The sequence below is a fragment of the Delphinus delphis genome, chromosome 4 (assembly GCF_949987515.2).
Source record: "Delphinus delphis chromosome 4, mDelDel1.2, whole genome shotgun sequence".
Taxonomy (NCBI): domain Eukaryota; kingdom Metazoa; phylum Chordata; class Mammalia; order Artiodactyla; family Delphinidae; genus Delphinus; species Delphinus delphis.
In genome coordinates, this window is record NC_082686.1 from 45,615,749 (window position 1) to 45,629,250 (window position 13,502).

A 13,502-nucleotide genomic window follows, 5' to 3' on the forward strand; every position below is an offset into this window, starting at 1 on the left:
CACATTTAAAATATTAACCATCTGAAACATTCTTATTTTATAGACATGTACATGTATATAGGTTACAATTCTGTGTTGTACATTATTTTTTCTACTTTTGTTCCTGTTTTTTCCTGTGGAATTTACATGTGTTAAACACATAGCTCACAGATTTATCTTATTTACATGCTTGCTTTTTCCTATTTGGCATTTAAAAGGCTTAAGACAATGGCTGTTTCTTGTTGGTCCTTGTATTCCTGCATAGAGTCTGAGACTAAATGAGATTTTAATCCATTATATTTTCCAGGTGTTCATGATCTTTTTATTTGTTCCTTCTGTGTTTTGGGTTTTTTTTATCATTATCGCTTGTTGCCTGGATAGTCTGCTCAAGTGCACTGGATTGTATGGATAGAAAATCTAAGTAGCACAAATGTGGCCTCTTTGCATCCTGTTGTGAGCTATCGACCCCCTCCTCCTTTCCATTCCCCCCCCACCCCCGCCAGTCACCACGATTCCATATGTTTTCCCCCACCCAGTCATTCTCCTGTCTGAAGGCTTCCCGGTGCTTCTCACATTCTGTAACTGGTCCTCTGGTCTCATTCTCATCTTTAGCAGGATTACCTCTGCCTGTCACAAGATCCTGTGCTCCAGTCTTTTTTTTTTTTTTTTTTTTTTTAAATTATTTTTGGCTGCCTTGGGTCTTTGTTGCTGCGCGGGCTTTCTCTGGTTGCGGCGAGCGGAGGCTACTCTTCGTTGTGGTGCGTGGGCTTCTCGTTGCGGTGGCTTCTCTCGTTGTGGAGCACGGGCTCTAGGCGCGCGGGCTTCAATAGTTGTGGCACGCGGGCTTAGTTGCTCCGCGGCATGTGGGACTTCCCGGACCAGGGCTCGAACCCGTGTCCCCTGCGTTGGCAGGCGGATTCTTAACCACTGCGCCACCAGGGAAGTCCCCTGTGCTCCAATCTTATATTAAAAACAAACAAACAGAACACGGTTTCCCCAAAATGCCGCATTCTCTATCACCTCCTGCCTTTGTACCTCCTCTGTGGGCACTTGACTAAGCAGGCAGAATCACTGCCTCTTGTTTCCTCTGTGCTCTGTGGCATTTCTTTCATTCAGCAGTTGTAACTTGTATCAAGTTGTATTATTTGTTTGTTTGTGTATCAGTCTCCCCTACTAGACTTTTTACAAAGACCCTGACCTACTCCTTCTTAAATCCACAAGGCCTAGCACGTGGTAGAGTGTCATGATAACCTTTAGAGTGGAGCTACTCAATTTGTCTAGGATTATCAAAGTGTGAAAAGAAAATAATATGTAAACATAGAGACATAAATATTTAGATCTAAAATGTATGTGTGCCTAATAGGCAAAATAGGTTATTGTGACATCTGTGAAGGTATTCCAGACAGGACAATTAGAAGTGACTATCTGGAAAATCAGAATTTTAAGGGGCCATCTGGGACACATTTGGGGTTAGATAAACCTGCATCTATTTTGAGTGTCCCCAGAATTCGCTAGATGACCCTATACATTTATAAAAATTTGCTGAGTAGAAATATATTCCAAATAACACTCAACATAGGCATTAAAAAAAGATTAGACTGTGGAGAACCTTAATAGAGATAAAATCAAAGAATGGTAACACTTTCCAAGATTATGATAGTTGTACACGGGTGCTCCTTTGTTCAGGTGCATCGTTAGTGTGATGCTGGTCGTCCGCATAAGAAAATACAGCGCAGAATGGACTCACAAAAATGTCTGGAGTCTAGATGAGCATTTTCAAATGTGTGTTTCAAGTGTAGAGACTCCTATCAACATCTTTTTAGTATAACACTTTGTATATGAATCTTGAGTATTGCAGATATAAAGGACCTTTCCGTTTTTTCATTAAACCCAGAAACTGTATGATTTTAGTAATTCTCTTTTAATTTCAAAAGAAACTGTGGTTTTTATTTTTCAGTGTTGAAAATGAGCCCATGAGCACAAGTCAGAAAAAGGAAAAGGTACTTTCATCAGAAGCAGTAAAGGTATAGTTTTAAATTAATATTATTTTATATTAAGCAAATATGTTTCTTAGTTTCTGCTGTTTCTTATTCTTTTAGATTCTGTCATCTCATTTTACGTTTCAAAAAGAGCATAAAGTCTTATCACTTTATGTGGAACTCCAGCCCAGCTCTACTGGACATTTGCATCTTGGGGTGTGGGTAGGGGGGAGAGGACTGAGGAGAGACTTGAGGCAGTGGTGCTCTCACCCCAGCGTAGCCACTAACCAACTGTGAGGCCTTCAGCTGAGGCATTTAACTTCTTTGTGCCTTGGTTTTCTAATCTGTAGATTGTATCATCTGACCTCCACAGTCTCTTTTCTCTAGGAACTTCTTTGATTTATGTTGTGTTTTCTCAAATGTTTCTGACAACTAAGAGTGCTTTTGAGGGCATAGAAGTTAAAGACATGTTCGTACATGTCATTAGTATGTGATGATATGTTTGTCAGCTCATATATGAACTGGCTTTCCCTGCATCTACAGGACAAGCATGAAAAGAGTATAAGGTACACTTCTACGCAAATAGTTACTGAAAAGTGTGGTTAAAAATCCTGGAAAACCACTAAACCTTAATAACATTTCTTTTTAGTCATAAGTGATTTTATAGAAATTGGATGTTTATGTTGTTTGGGGATATGAGGCCAGGTATGTGATCAAGTTTTGGCAGCTGTCTCCCATTCATGGAGTTTGGTCCCAGTTACTTTCTTTTTAAACGATTTGTGACAGTCAAGGAGAAAGCTTGTGCTTTCCAGGGATTTCTGGGTACGTTAGCTTGGTCAGTGGAAGGACCAGAAAGTCATCTTAATTCTTCCTTACTGATATGGGGACTCTTAAACATTATATGAGATCCAAAGACCTTAAATATGGTAAAGATAAAGCTGTGTTCCTTCTTTATTCCCTCCTTCTCTATCATAGTTAGCAATATAAATATTTTTTGAAAGAAAAAAAAATCAGAATCTGATTTTTTTTTATTTGTTTGTTTTGTTTTGTTTTGTTTTTTTGCCATACGCGGGCCTCCCACTGCTGTGGCCTCTCCCGTTGCGGAGCACAGGCTCCGGACGCGCAGGCTCAGCGGCCATGGCTCACGGGCCCAGCCGCTCCGCGGCATGTGGGATCTTCCCAGACCGGGGCACGAACCCGTGTCCCCTGCATCGGCAGGTGGACTCTCAACCACTGCGCCACCAGGGAAGCCCTGATTTTTTTTTTTTAACTTTATAGAAAGAAAAAAATCAGGATCGCCTTGCTTCCCTTCCCTTTCTTCTTCCTTTGTGAATTTGGCTACTAAATCCTGCTCCCAGGTTTGATAACACCTCCTACCTATTCTGTTTCAGCTAGTCGTTAGCCAGCTTGCTGGTTCACCACTGCATGGGCTCTGTAGCTTTCTGCCTCTTGCTCAGTTTTCACATGTCCTGAGATGCCTTACTTCAAGATTTTTGCTTGAATTCTGTAGGTGCAACCTTGCTCTTGAGTTGCTTCACAGGAAGTACGTATGTTACTTCTGAGATCTCAGACTTCACAGTTGCTTTGGCTGCCAGCTCCTGTCATTCTCTCTCTTAATCTCTCATTGCCTCTGCACCCACCCTTGAGCTTCAGAGAACCTTCATGTTTTCCCTGCTCTCTTCTCCTCTCTTGGTCTCTACTTGTTTGTCTACTTAGCCTGGAACTGATATGTAACACTCAGCTATTAATCTCACTGAAAGAAACAGTCTTCAAACTTGGCCCTCAGACTTTAATTTCCAGTAGTCCTGCTTTTTCACCTGCAGAGTTCTGCTCTAGAAAGTTACATCTTTGTGGCTTCAGTGTCTATGTGGTGGCAGATATAGTGGCTGGGCCTCCATGATTATGATCTTTTCTATCCATTCTTAGTATCTTGGTTTGAGTGCCCAGGATAATTTCAGTTTGGGATTTGGGCCCCCAAGTAAACAGGGCTCATGTTGTGAAACTGTTTCTCTTATGGTTTAAACGAGACCTATAGGATTACTTATACATGGGCAGTTTTGTTAGCCCATGATAGAAAGGGCACCGTGGCACTCTCACTGGAGTAGTGTAAGCATTTTGGACCATGTAACTGCTTTTTTTTTTTTTTTTACTTTCTGGAAATTATTGGTAGGATTTCCTCAACCTCGCTACGCAGACCCAGTTGTTCTGGGACTTACTGCTGCCAGGCATCAAAAATACTTACATTTTGCAGATTATATTCCATTATAAGTTATGACCAGCTATTGGGTATAATTCTCTGTGCTATACAGTAAATCCCTGTTGCTTCAATTAAAAAAAGGAAAGAAAAAAGTACATATTTTGATAATATTAATAGTCAGATGCATACCTAGGGGGAAAGAAAGGTTAGCAACAATATCTATGATCTTATTATTTTAACTAGTCTCATTTAAAGTTTTTTATTTAGCAATTAGTATAAAACACGCATTTGCTTTCTTTGTAACGAATGGTTTTCTGAAACAGCACTCCACTGTAATGTGCCATTTCTTGCCGTGCTTCCATCTTCTTAACCTGGATTTTATGATAATGCCTTCCATGATAAGGAAAAATGTGTACCATTTTTCCTCTCTAGTGTAAAATGTAACAGATTTATGTATAATGAATGTTTTTAGTGCATTGCTTTTTGTATTTGACCTTGAGATACCAAATCAAGATATTGAAGATTGTTTTGTTATAAATTTAAGTTACAAAAAATTAAGTATATTTTTCGAACAGCTAGAGACTGTAGAAGCTTTATATTATCTTTGAACATAATTAGATTCTTAGTTCTTAAAATATCACTTGTACGCTATACAAATTTTGCTGTTTTGATAACATTGGAATCTGTTTCTCACGTGTGCATCTACCGTTCCACTGAAATATATATTTCTTCTATATTAATCAGTTTTTGTATCTGACTGGCAAAATTCCAGGTATTTAGTCCATATTCTATGTTTATTTCTCTATAGGGAATGTAGATTCTTGTCTTGCAGCCTTAGACTCTTCCTGTGCTCATGTCTACTGTTATTTAAAAGAGAGGGAAGGCATGTTATAATGCCCTGCTCCCTTCTGCCTGTTTCAGAGGACTATTCATCCCTTCCTGCCTTCCAAGGCTAAACTCCCTAAATCCCCCTGCTAGTGGTACTGGTCTCTAATTTCCCACCTTCTTTTGGACTTCGCCTTGCACTGCATCCATCTCTCCATCTTCACTGGCTTCCTCTATTTCTCTCTAAATATATACAATTTTTAAAAATATACTTTTTTCCTTTCATGGGTCTGGATTCCTTTCAGGCTATCATTTCATTTTACCTGCTACCTTTAACTCAAAGATTTCTTATGAAAGTTTGTCATAGTCACTGTTTAATTCTTAATGCTTAGTCTGACTCCGGTCTCCCTCCTGGTTCCCTTAGACATGGGGAAACCAGTACTGTACCTGCCATACATTGTCATAGTTGTTAAATGAGTGAGAGTCATTCCATGAAACCCTGACCTCTTGCTAACCATCAGTGGCCTTTTCTTAGTTCTTATTTAACCAGTTGAGACACTTGATTTTCCAAGTTTTGTCTCCTCTCCAGAAAGTCTCTTTTTTATATTTGCACTTATGATATTGTACATTCTTGTTTCAATTCCTGCCTCTGGCCATTCCCTTCTGTTTCCTTCACTGATTCTCTTCTGGCTAAATTACTTTTCATGTAGATGTTTCTTAAAGTCCTCGACCCTCCTCAACATCAGTCTTTCAAAGCAGTATCTTCCAATCTTATTACTTCATCTTTTGGCTCTCAGATCTCTACCCGACATCCCTCTTGAGCTCTAGACTTGATTGTCAGAGTTCCAGACATTTCTACATGGATGGCCTTTGATACTGCAAATTCAGTCTGCCCAAAAGTCTCAATATTTTCAGAGATGTTCTCTCTATATAAATTTGTTTGGGAGATAGAGGTGTTGGGAGGTAGGGAGGATTGTTTAATGGCTTGGGATGGAGGAAGAGCCCTGGGGGTCAAGTACTCCATTTGGAGATTTTCAATCAAACTCTGCTCTTAATCCCATGTCTCATATTGCCCTAAGTAGTACCTAGTATCTTCAAATCCTGAGCTTTTCCAGGTGGTCTGCTGACAATCTGTCTGTAGATTGTTTCCCCCTTATGATCAAAGTTCCCTGTTGCAGACACTTGGGTGGAAGCTTCTTCTGGTCAATTACCATGCCTTCATCTGCTTTTGCCTTCTAAACTTTTTCTGAAATCTCTTATGTGCTAATATCTACTCTCTTCCTCTCCTTGTATTTATAACTTAAAAAAAAACCCTTTACTGTCATTTTAGAGTGTTTTGTACAAGAGAAGAAATCAGTGTGTGTGGTTTATCCCCAGTGTTAATCAGAATTTTTATCTCTCTTTCTTTCTATAAATTTATTTATTGATTTATTTAATTTTTGGCTGCACTGGGTCTTTGCTGCTGCACGCGGGCTTTCTCTAGCTGCTGAGAGCGGGGGCTACTCTTTGTTGCGGTGCGCGGGCTTCTCATTGTGGTGGCTTCTCTTGTTGCAGAGCACAGGCTCTAGGCGCACGGGCTTTGGTAGTTGTGGCTCGCAGGCTCAGTAGTTGTGGCTCGCGGGCTCTAGAGCACAGGCTCAGTAGTTGTGGCGCACGGGCTTAGTTGCTCCACGGCATGTGGGATCTTCCCAGACCAGGGCTCGAGGCTGGGTCCCCTGCATTGGCAGGCGGATTCTTAACCACTGCGCCACCAGGGAAGTCCAGAATATTTATCTCTTAATAGTTGAGGAAAGTGAATCTCAGATTGTCACTTGACAAACTCATATTATTATTGAGAGGAGGCAGGAGAATTCAGATGCAGTTCTATACCATAGTGCTTCCCATTTGTGAACTTAATTTGTAAGGTATACTTATAAACTTAATTTACCAAAAAGAAATCCTATTAAAAATTAAAAGAGCTGTGGCGGTAAGTCTGTTTTCAGAATGAGTCATGAGCTAAATAAAATAAATTAAATCTGAACCATAGGTTATAGATTTTCCAAACCAGCCCTAAATAACTTGGTGATTATTAGGCCTGTTCTCTGTAGCTTGGCATCTGCTTTATGTAAAGTTTAACTCTTGCCCCATTTTAGAATTGTTGCTCATAACTGATCATACAACATTGGTGAAGGTTCTGGTATCTTTTAAGAGATGTCTGGTTGCTATATGCCTATGATGTTTCTAGGGACAACCGAGGAGTATCAATCTAGTGCATATTACTGTTAGTTGTTAATAGTTCATAACCCTTATTTTTAATATTATCATAAATAGTTTACTAAAAAGAACCACGCTTGTTTTTATTGTTGCCACTGTTCACTGATATGTAAAAATGGAAGAATTGTAGCTCAAGAGTATCTCACTGAATAAAAATAGTCACAAATTGTTCTTTATATCAATGCCTATATTGAGGGTACAGTACTGTTTAGTAAGATGAATATATTAAATTATGCATTTGTTTATATTTTGATTCGTGTAACTCTTATTTCCTTATTGGTCTTTTTCAACTCTTTTTTGGCCAGAGGTGAAATGGTAGTCAAATTTAAATATATTAAATGTTTGCATGGTTAGGAGAAATTTAATTACTGAACTAATTTTTAAAAATAAATTATAGCCTTAATGCATGCTTGCTGTCCTTTTTTTCTCAGTGATACAAATAGCAATATGACATCAATTTAAAATCAAGATTAAAAAATTTTTCTTTTTCAAACACGGGAACTCTCTTTTCAAAAATTTCAACTATAGTTGGACTTGGAACCCCATATGTAAACAGATCCAAGCAACGCTCCCCTGTTGACGATGGGAATGACTAGCCTGGAGCCTCAGAGTCAGCCGCTGTTCCCTTCCTCTGCCAGCTATGGCACCTCCTTGGAACAGTTTTAAAATTACATGTGCAGTGATGGAAAGAACACAGTCTTTGGAATCAGACATATCTGGGCTTAAATCCCAGGTCTCCATGTGGTAGCTTTCTAACCTTGGAAAACGTACTCAACCTCTCTGAACTTTGGTTTGCTGCTCTGTAGTGGGAGGTGTCAAACCTTATTTATTTATTTTTTTTGCGGGACGCGGGCCTCTCACTGTTGTGGCCTCTCCCGTTGCGGAGCACAGGCTCCGGACGCGCAGGCTCAGCGGCCATGGCTCACGGGCCCAGCTGCTCCGTGGCATGTGGGACCCTCCCGGACCGGGACACGAACCCGTGTCCCCTGCATCGGCAGGCGGACTCTCAACCACTTGCGCCACCAGAGAAGCCCCAATCCTTATTTTATAGAAGTGTTTTAGAATTAACTGAGATAACATGTGCTGCACTGCACGATACCCAACACAATTTAGGTACTGAGGAAAAGAGCTGTCTTCCTACCTTATGCAGTCTGACGAAAACTTAGAATCTAACTCTTTGCTTAAGAATGGTGCTGACTTTTTCTGGGTGAATTGTATGGAAATCAGCTATTAGAAACATTGATTCTCTGTAACATTTGAAAAGAAGGCATGCATGAACGTATGTGTGCACATGGAACTTTAGCTAGAACTCAAAAACTCTCACCCCTGATTGCTTCTATAAAGACCGGGTGCTGTCAGCGTGCCTGAAGTGGAGATTGCACTGCATGTTACTGCACCATTCACATGACCAAAGGGGCTGCCAGGGCTTAAGCCTGTTGATATGGCTGGTGCTGCTCTGGGGCCTTGATATCTCAGAGTTCTTGGATGTTGAATGTATTGCATGGTATCTGGTTTGATTTGCAGCGGCTCCAACCTCTCATAGACCTGGAATAGTCCTACTCTGTGGTGTGGTGGCGTACCTTATGAAAATGGAAACTGGGGGTGAAGGGTCATGTACATACTCTAGATTTTTTGTGAGTAAATTTGCCTCCACAGGTGCCAGATACTGATTTGAGAGCTCCAAAAGGCTCTCACAGAATTAAAAACATTTATTATTCTTGCCCAGTGTTTTCGTTGGAGAAGTGTTTATACCATAACAAGAAGGAATGGCTTTCCCCCTACGCTATGTCATCTTGTTCTTTTCTCTTCTCACCTTACACACCTGCCCTGGTTGATTTGATTTTACCTACATCTTAGCCAATGACAAAAATCACATCTGTCCCTCCAGCCCAATGTGTTCTCCTGAGCTTCAGGGTGACGGAGCCAATTCTTTGATGGACCTTTCCTGTGAAGGTCCCTGAGTATGAGATTTGACTTCCTCAAAGTTGAATTCAGTGTATTTTATCCTAATTTCCTTCTGTTCCTGTATTCCCTGTCCTGCTGAAAGGTGCCGCCAGGTACCCAATCTTGGTATCACGGAATGATTCTGCCAAGTAATGTGTTGTGGCCAGATATCTTAGGAGAAGACTAACTAGAATTGTCTAGTAAGCAGCTGGGTTTAGTTTATGAATGCCAGATTTTGGTAACTGTAAGTAATCTAGGTAATAGTCCTACTCATGAAGCAAGCATGAAGTTGTTTGCCCTAACCTTGTGGTGACAAGGAAAAATAGGATGTTAAGAGTTGTTTATTGGAAGAACACGCACGCACGCACGCATATATGTAGGCAGTCTCCATTCTGAAAAACTTTTGAGTTGTAGTAGGAATTTCCCAGGCAAAGAGGGCAAGGGATAAATGGTCTCAGCAGTGGTAATAGCTTTGTGCAAAGACATACCTGTAGTAAGAGAAAGAGGAAGCAAGAGGGCAGGGGGGAGAAAATAGGCTCCCATGAATGCCTGAGACCGCATATGGTGACATTAGGCATTGCGAGTGACAAGACATCAAATCAGAGAGGGGCTAGACCCACCAAGACCCTAAATGCCATGCTAGGGAGTTTGGATTTTATCCTGACAAGGGTGCACAGCCAATGGAGGCCTTTAAGGATGATTAGATTTGAAATCTTTTAGATCGCTGTGGCTTTTGTCTGGAGAGCAGACTGGGGAACTTTAGGAAACAAGTCATTCATTGCTGGCAGTGTTCTAGGAGAGAGGTCATGGTGTCCTGATGTTTCATCTGACTTTTTAACAAGTGGGAATGTTAAAGTTTACAGAAAATGGAGGAATGGAGACACAGCATGGTCAAGTTCAGTTTTGGATGTATTGGGTTTGAGGTGCCAGTGAAGCATCCAGGTGGGTGTGGATGTTGGGTTGATCGTTGGATATACAGTCTGAGTTGAGAATACAAATCTGGCAATCATCCGATTAATCTGTGAGAAATGAGACCCCATAAGAAAATCATGAAGGTAAAGCAGCCCCGGGCTGGAAGTTGGAGAAACATGACATGTAGGGAATGGCTAGAAGGATGTGAACTTGAAGGAGATGGAGAGAGAGGAAGAAGGGAAACCTCAGGGTGATGTCATGGAAGCCAAGGAAGACTGGTTTTCAGGATCAGATTCAGTCTCACCTCCTGTAGACGCATCATATGAGACCAGGGCAGAAAGAAAGTACATTGAATTAGCAAGTAGGACAGTGTCTCTGAGAGATCGTGGTCAGAGCACAACTGGGGCAGAAGCCAAATTGCAGGGGCTCAAGGAGTCACTGGGAGGAAAGGGAAAGAAGATGGTGAGGGTTGGTGACTCCTTTTAAGGAGGTTGGTGGTGAAGGCAGAGGAGAAGGCTGTCCCTGGACTTAGACTTTTGAACAGTGGGCTCGCAGAAGGGGCAGACGAGGAAGTGGGGTTCCTTAGGAGACATCAAGTGTTATGAAGTGGTGCCCTGGTGGATCCTTAGAGGAGGAGTCCTTCATCCCTTTATGCTGAGGGTGAGTGAAGGCAGTGGGACGGATGTGCTGTGAGGCAGGTAGAGGAGGGGTGGAGGCAGGACCATAGGAGAGCATCTCCATGAAGTAGAAGGTAGGTGCCTCTGCTGGGCGACGGATGGGATGGTGGAGGGGGTGTGGCAAAGGTTTGAAATAGCTGCTGTGGAAAACGGGGACTGTCTCAGACTGATTTCCAGCAGAGGCTGTAAATTGTGAATTATTGGCAGCCTACATCTGCATAGTTGTGCATATCCCTGTGGATTTTTAGAGCAAGATGCATTCACTTATGAGGAAAAGATAAAACTAGAATCTTTCCGGGTGGGGATGACCAGAGAACAAGTAAAAGAGGCTCTGAGGGTGTTAGCCATATTTGATGTCTGGATAGAAAAGATACGAAAATTGCGGGAGCTGAAAGGGACAGAGTGAGAGAGGCCAGAAGCTGTGATGAGGCAGGAGGACATTGTGTGGTGGGTGCACCTGGGACAGTGGGTTAAGAGAGCTGGAAAGATGATAGGGTGTGAACACTTGGGAATGCCTGAGATTGAGATTCACAGGCTGGGTGATTATGGGTAAAGACAAGGGTCAGGGGTTGCCGAACAGTGAGGTCCAGCAGAAGTGGAGGTCATCGGAGTTGAGGACGCTAACACAGGTCAGGGTGTTGCAAGGATTATCCCTGCTGTGTACAGTGAAGGCAGAGCCTGAGGTGGGTGGATGACCAAGCCGGGTGCTTGAGACGCTAAAGGAAGGGCCATCTGGCTCTTCACTATTTCTCATCAACAGACTCTTCGTTTGGTGACACTCTCTACCCCTTGGCCTTCTTGACCTTGTTCCCTGTGCCAGTCACCATGTTGGGACAGCACCGGCCACCTGTTAGAGGCTGATGAAGGAGGTGACAAACTAATGCCAATTAGACCTGAAAATAAGTTCTCACATCCCTAGAATGTAGGCTCTGTGAAAGCAGGGCTCTTGGTATATTTTTTTTCACTGTTGGATCAACGCACATAGAGTTGTATCTCGCTGTTCATCATTTATATAAGAATGAATACCTTAACATTTACATTGACCCCGACTGTTCCTTGGAACACCTGGTCTCAGCCTATTGCTGCATTCCCCCAAACGCTCTTCCAAGTCTTCTCTATTTGGGGAGCTCAGATCCCAGCTCCACCTCTGTGTCCCTTCTTCAGCGGAGCATCTCTCCTCTCGCTTTACTGAGGTCAGAGCCACTCGTTGGACCTTGCTCATAGTCTTCTCCCCCTTACAGAATTGCTCAGGCTTTAGCCACTTCCTTATCACTGTAGCTGGAAGAGGAAGTGCCCCTACTCAGCTCCAAAGCTCATTCCTCCCCTTTATTAGAAGTATTAGAGACTGTACTGGTCTCTTCATCTCATCACCTTCTGCTTTTCTTCCTCATATCCGTCATCCTTCTGTTGTACAGCAGTTACTCCCTTCCCCCCAGGTGTAGAGCTGAGCCACAAAACAGGAACAAAAAGTCATTTCTGCTGTCTTGGACCTTAAACTGTCACCTTTTTACCTTTCCTCTAGTTAAAAAAAAAAATCAAAAGTGTTGCCTTCTATTGAATTATTTACCGAGTGTTTCTATCTCTTTGCTCTGTGTTCACTGTTTAACACCTTGCGTTTGGGGCTGTACTCAAAAATTCCTGAGCTGTTATGACTATTTCTCCTGCATTCCTAGGGCTTTTCTATGGTCTTCATTCCTTCGTTTATTAGTGCAACAAGGATTTAAGCACCCCTTATTGTCAGGCACATTTCAAGGTGCTAGAGACAACAGCAATGACTAAAACAGACAAAAACCCCTGCACGTGTGGCTTTTACTTTCTAGAGGAAGAAACATTAAATAATATGTGTGTGTGTGAGATGTGTGTATTTGATACTAACAAGTACAAAGGAGAAAAATAAGGCTTTTACTTTCTAGAGGAAGAAACATATTAAATAATATGTCTGTGTGTGTGTGAGATGTGTATATTTGATACTAACAAGTACAAAGGAGAAAAGGCAGAGAAGGAATATAGGCTGTTTCAGAGTGGAGGAGTTTACTATTTTAGATAGAGTGACTGGGGAAACTTCAAATGGAGATGACAGTTAATAAAGGTTTGAAGGTGGTGAGCGGGTGTGAGTCATATAGCTCTGTGGGGGAAGAACATTCTAGGCAGAGAGAAGGGTGAATGCACAATTCCCGAGGGATGAGTGGGCCTCATGTTTTTTGGGTTTTTTGGGGGTTTTTTTTTTTGCTGTACGCGGGCCTCTCACTGTTGTGGCCTCTCCCGTTGTGGAGCACAGGCTCCGGACGCGCAGGCTCAGCGGCCATGGCTCACGGGCCCAGCCGCTCCGCGGCATGTGGGATCTTCCCGGACCGGGGCACGAACCCGTGTCCCCTGCATCGGCAGGCGGTCTCTCAACCACTGTGCCACCAGGGAAGCCCGGGCCTCATGTTTCTGAAGAACAGTGAGGAGGAAAGTCCTCATCTTTCTTGACCTTACAGTGGCGTTTGGCATTTGCTCCCCTTTGCTTTCGGAAATATCCTTCGTTGTTTGCCTTTGGAGACCAGCATTCTGGTGGGATGACTGTTCCGGCTTTGGCCTTCCACATCTCTTTCACTGATTTTTTTCTTCTTTGTGCCTGCCTTTTAATCTTTTTTCCCCAAGGCTCTTTTGTTGGTCCCCCTGAACACACTGTGTATCGCCAAATTGTGTTCTTAACTGTGCTCTGACTGCTTCACCAGGGGACCACAGATTCTG

General features: G+C 42.4%; 1 protein-coding gene across 1 annotated transcript in view; it reads left to right on the top strand.

The window, feature by feature from the left end:
• CRYBG3 (crystallin beta-gamma domain containing 3) overlaps positions 1-13,502 on the top strand; it is a 114,926-nt gene that overhangs the window by 14,755 nt on the left and 86,669 nt on the right. The window contains exon 2 of the mRNA XM_060010509.1: positions 1,937-2,003. Coding sequence (XP_059866492.1) covers positions 1,937-2,003 — 67 coding nt within the window. The remainder of the gene's footprint in view (positions 1-1,936; positions 2,004-13,502) is intronic.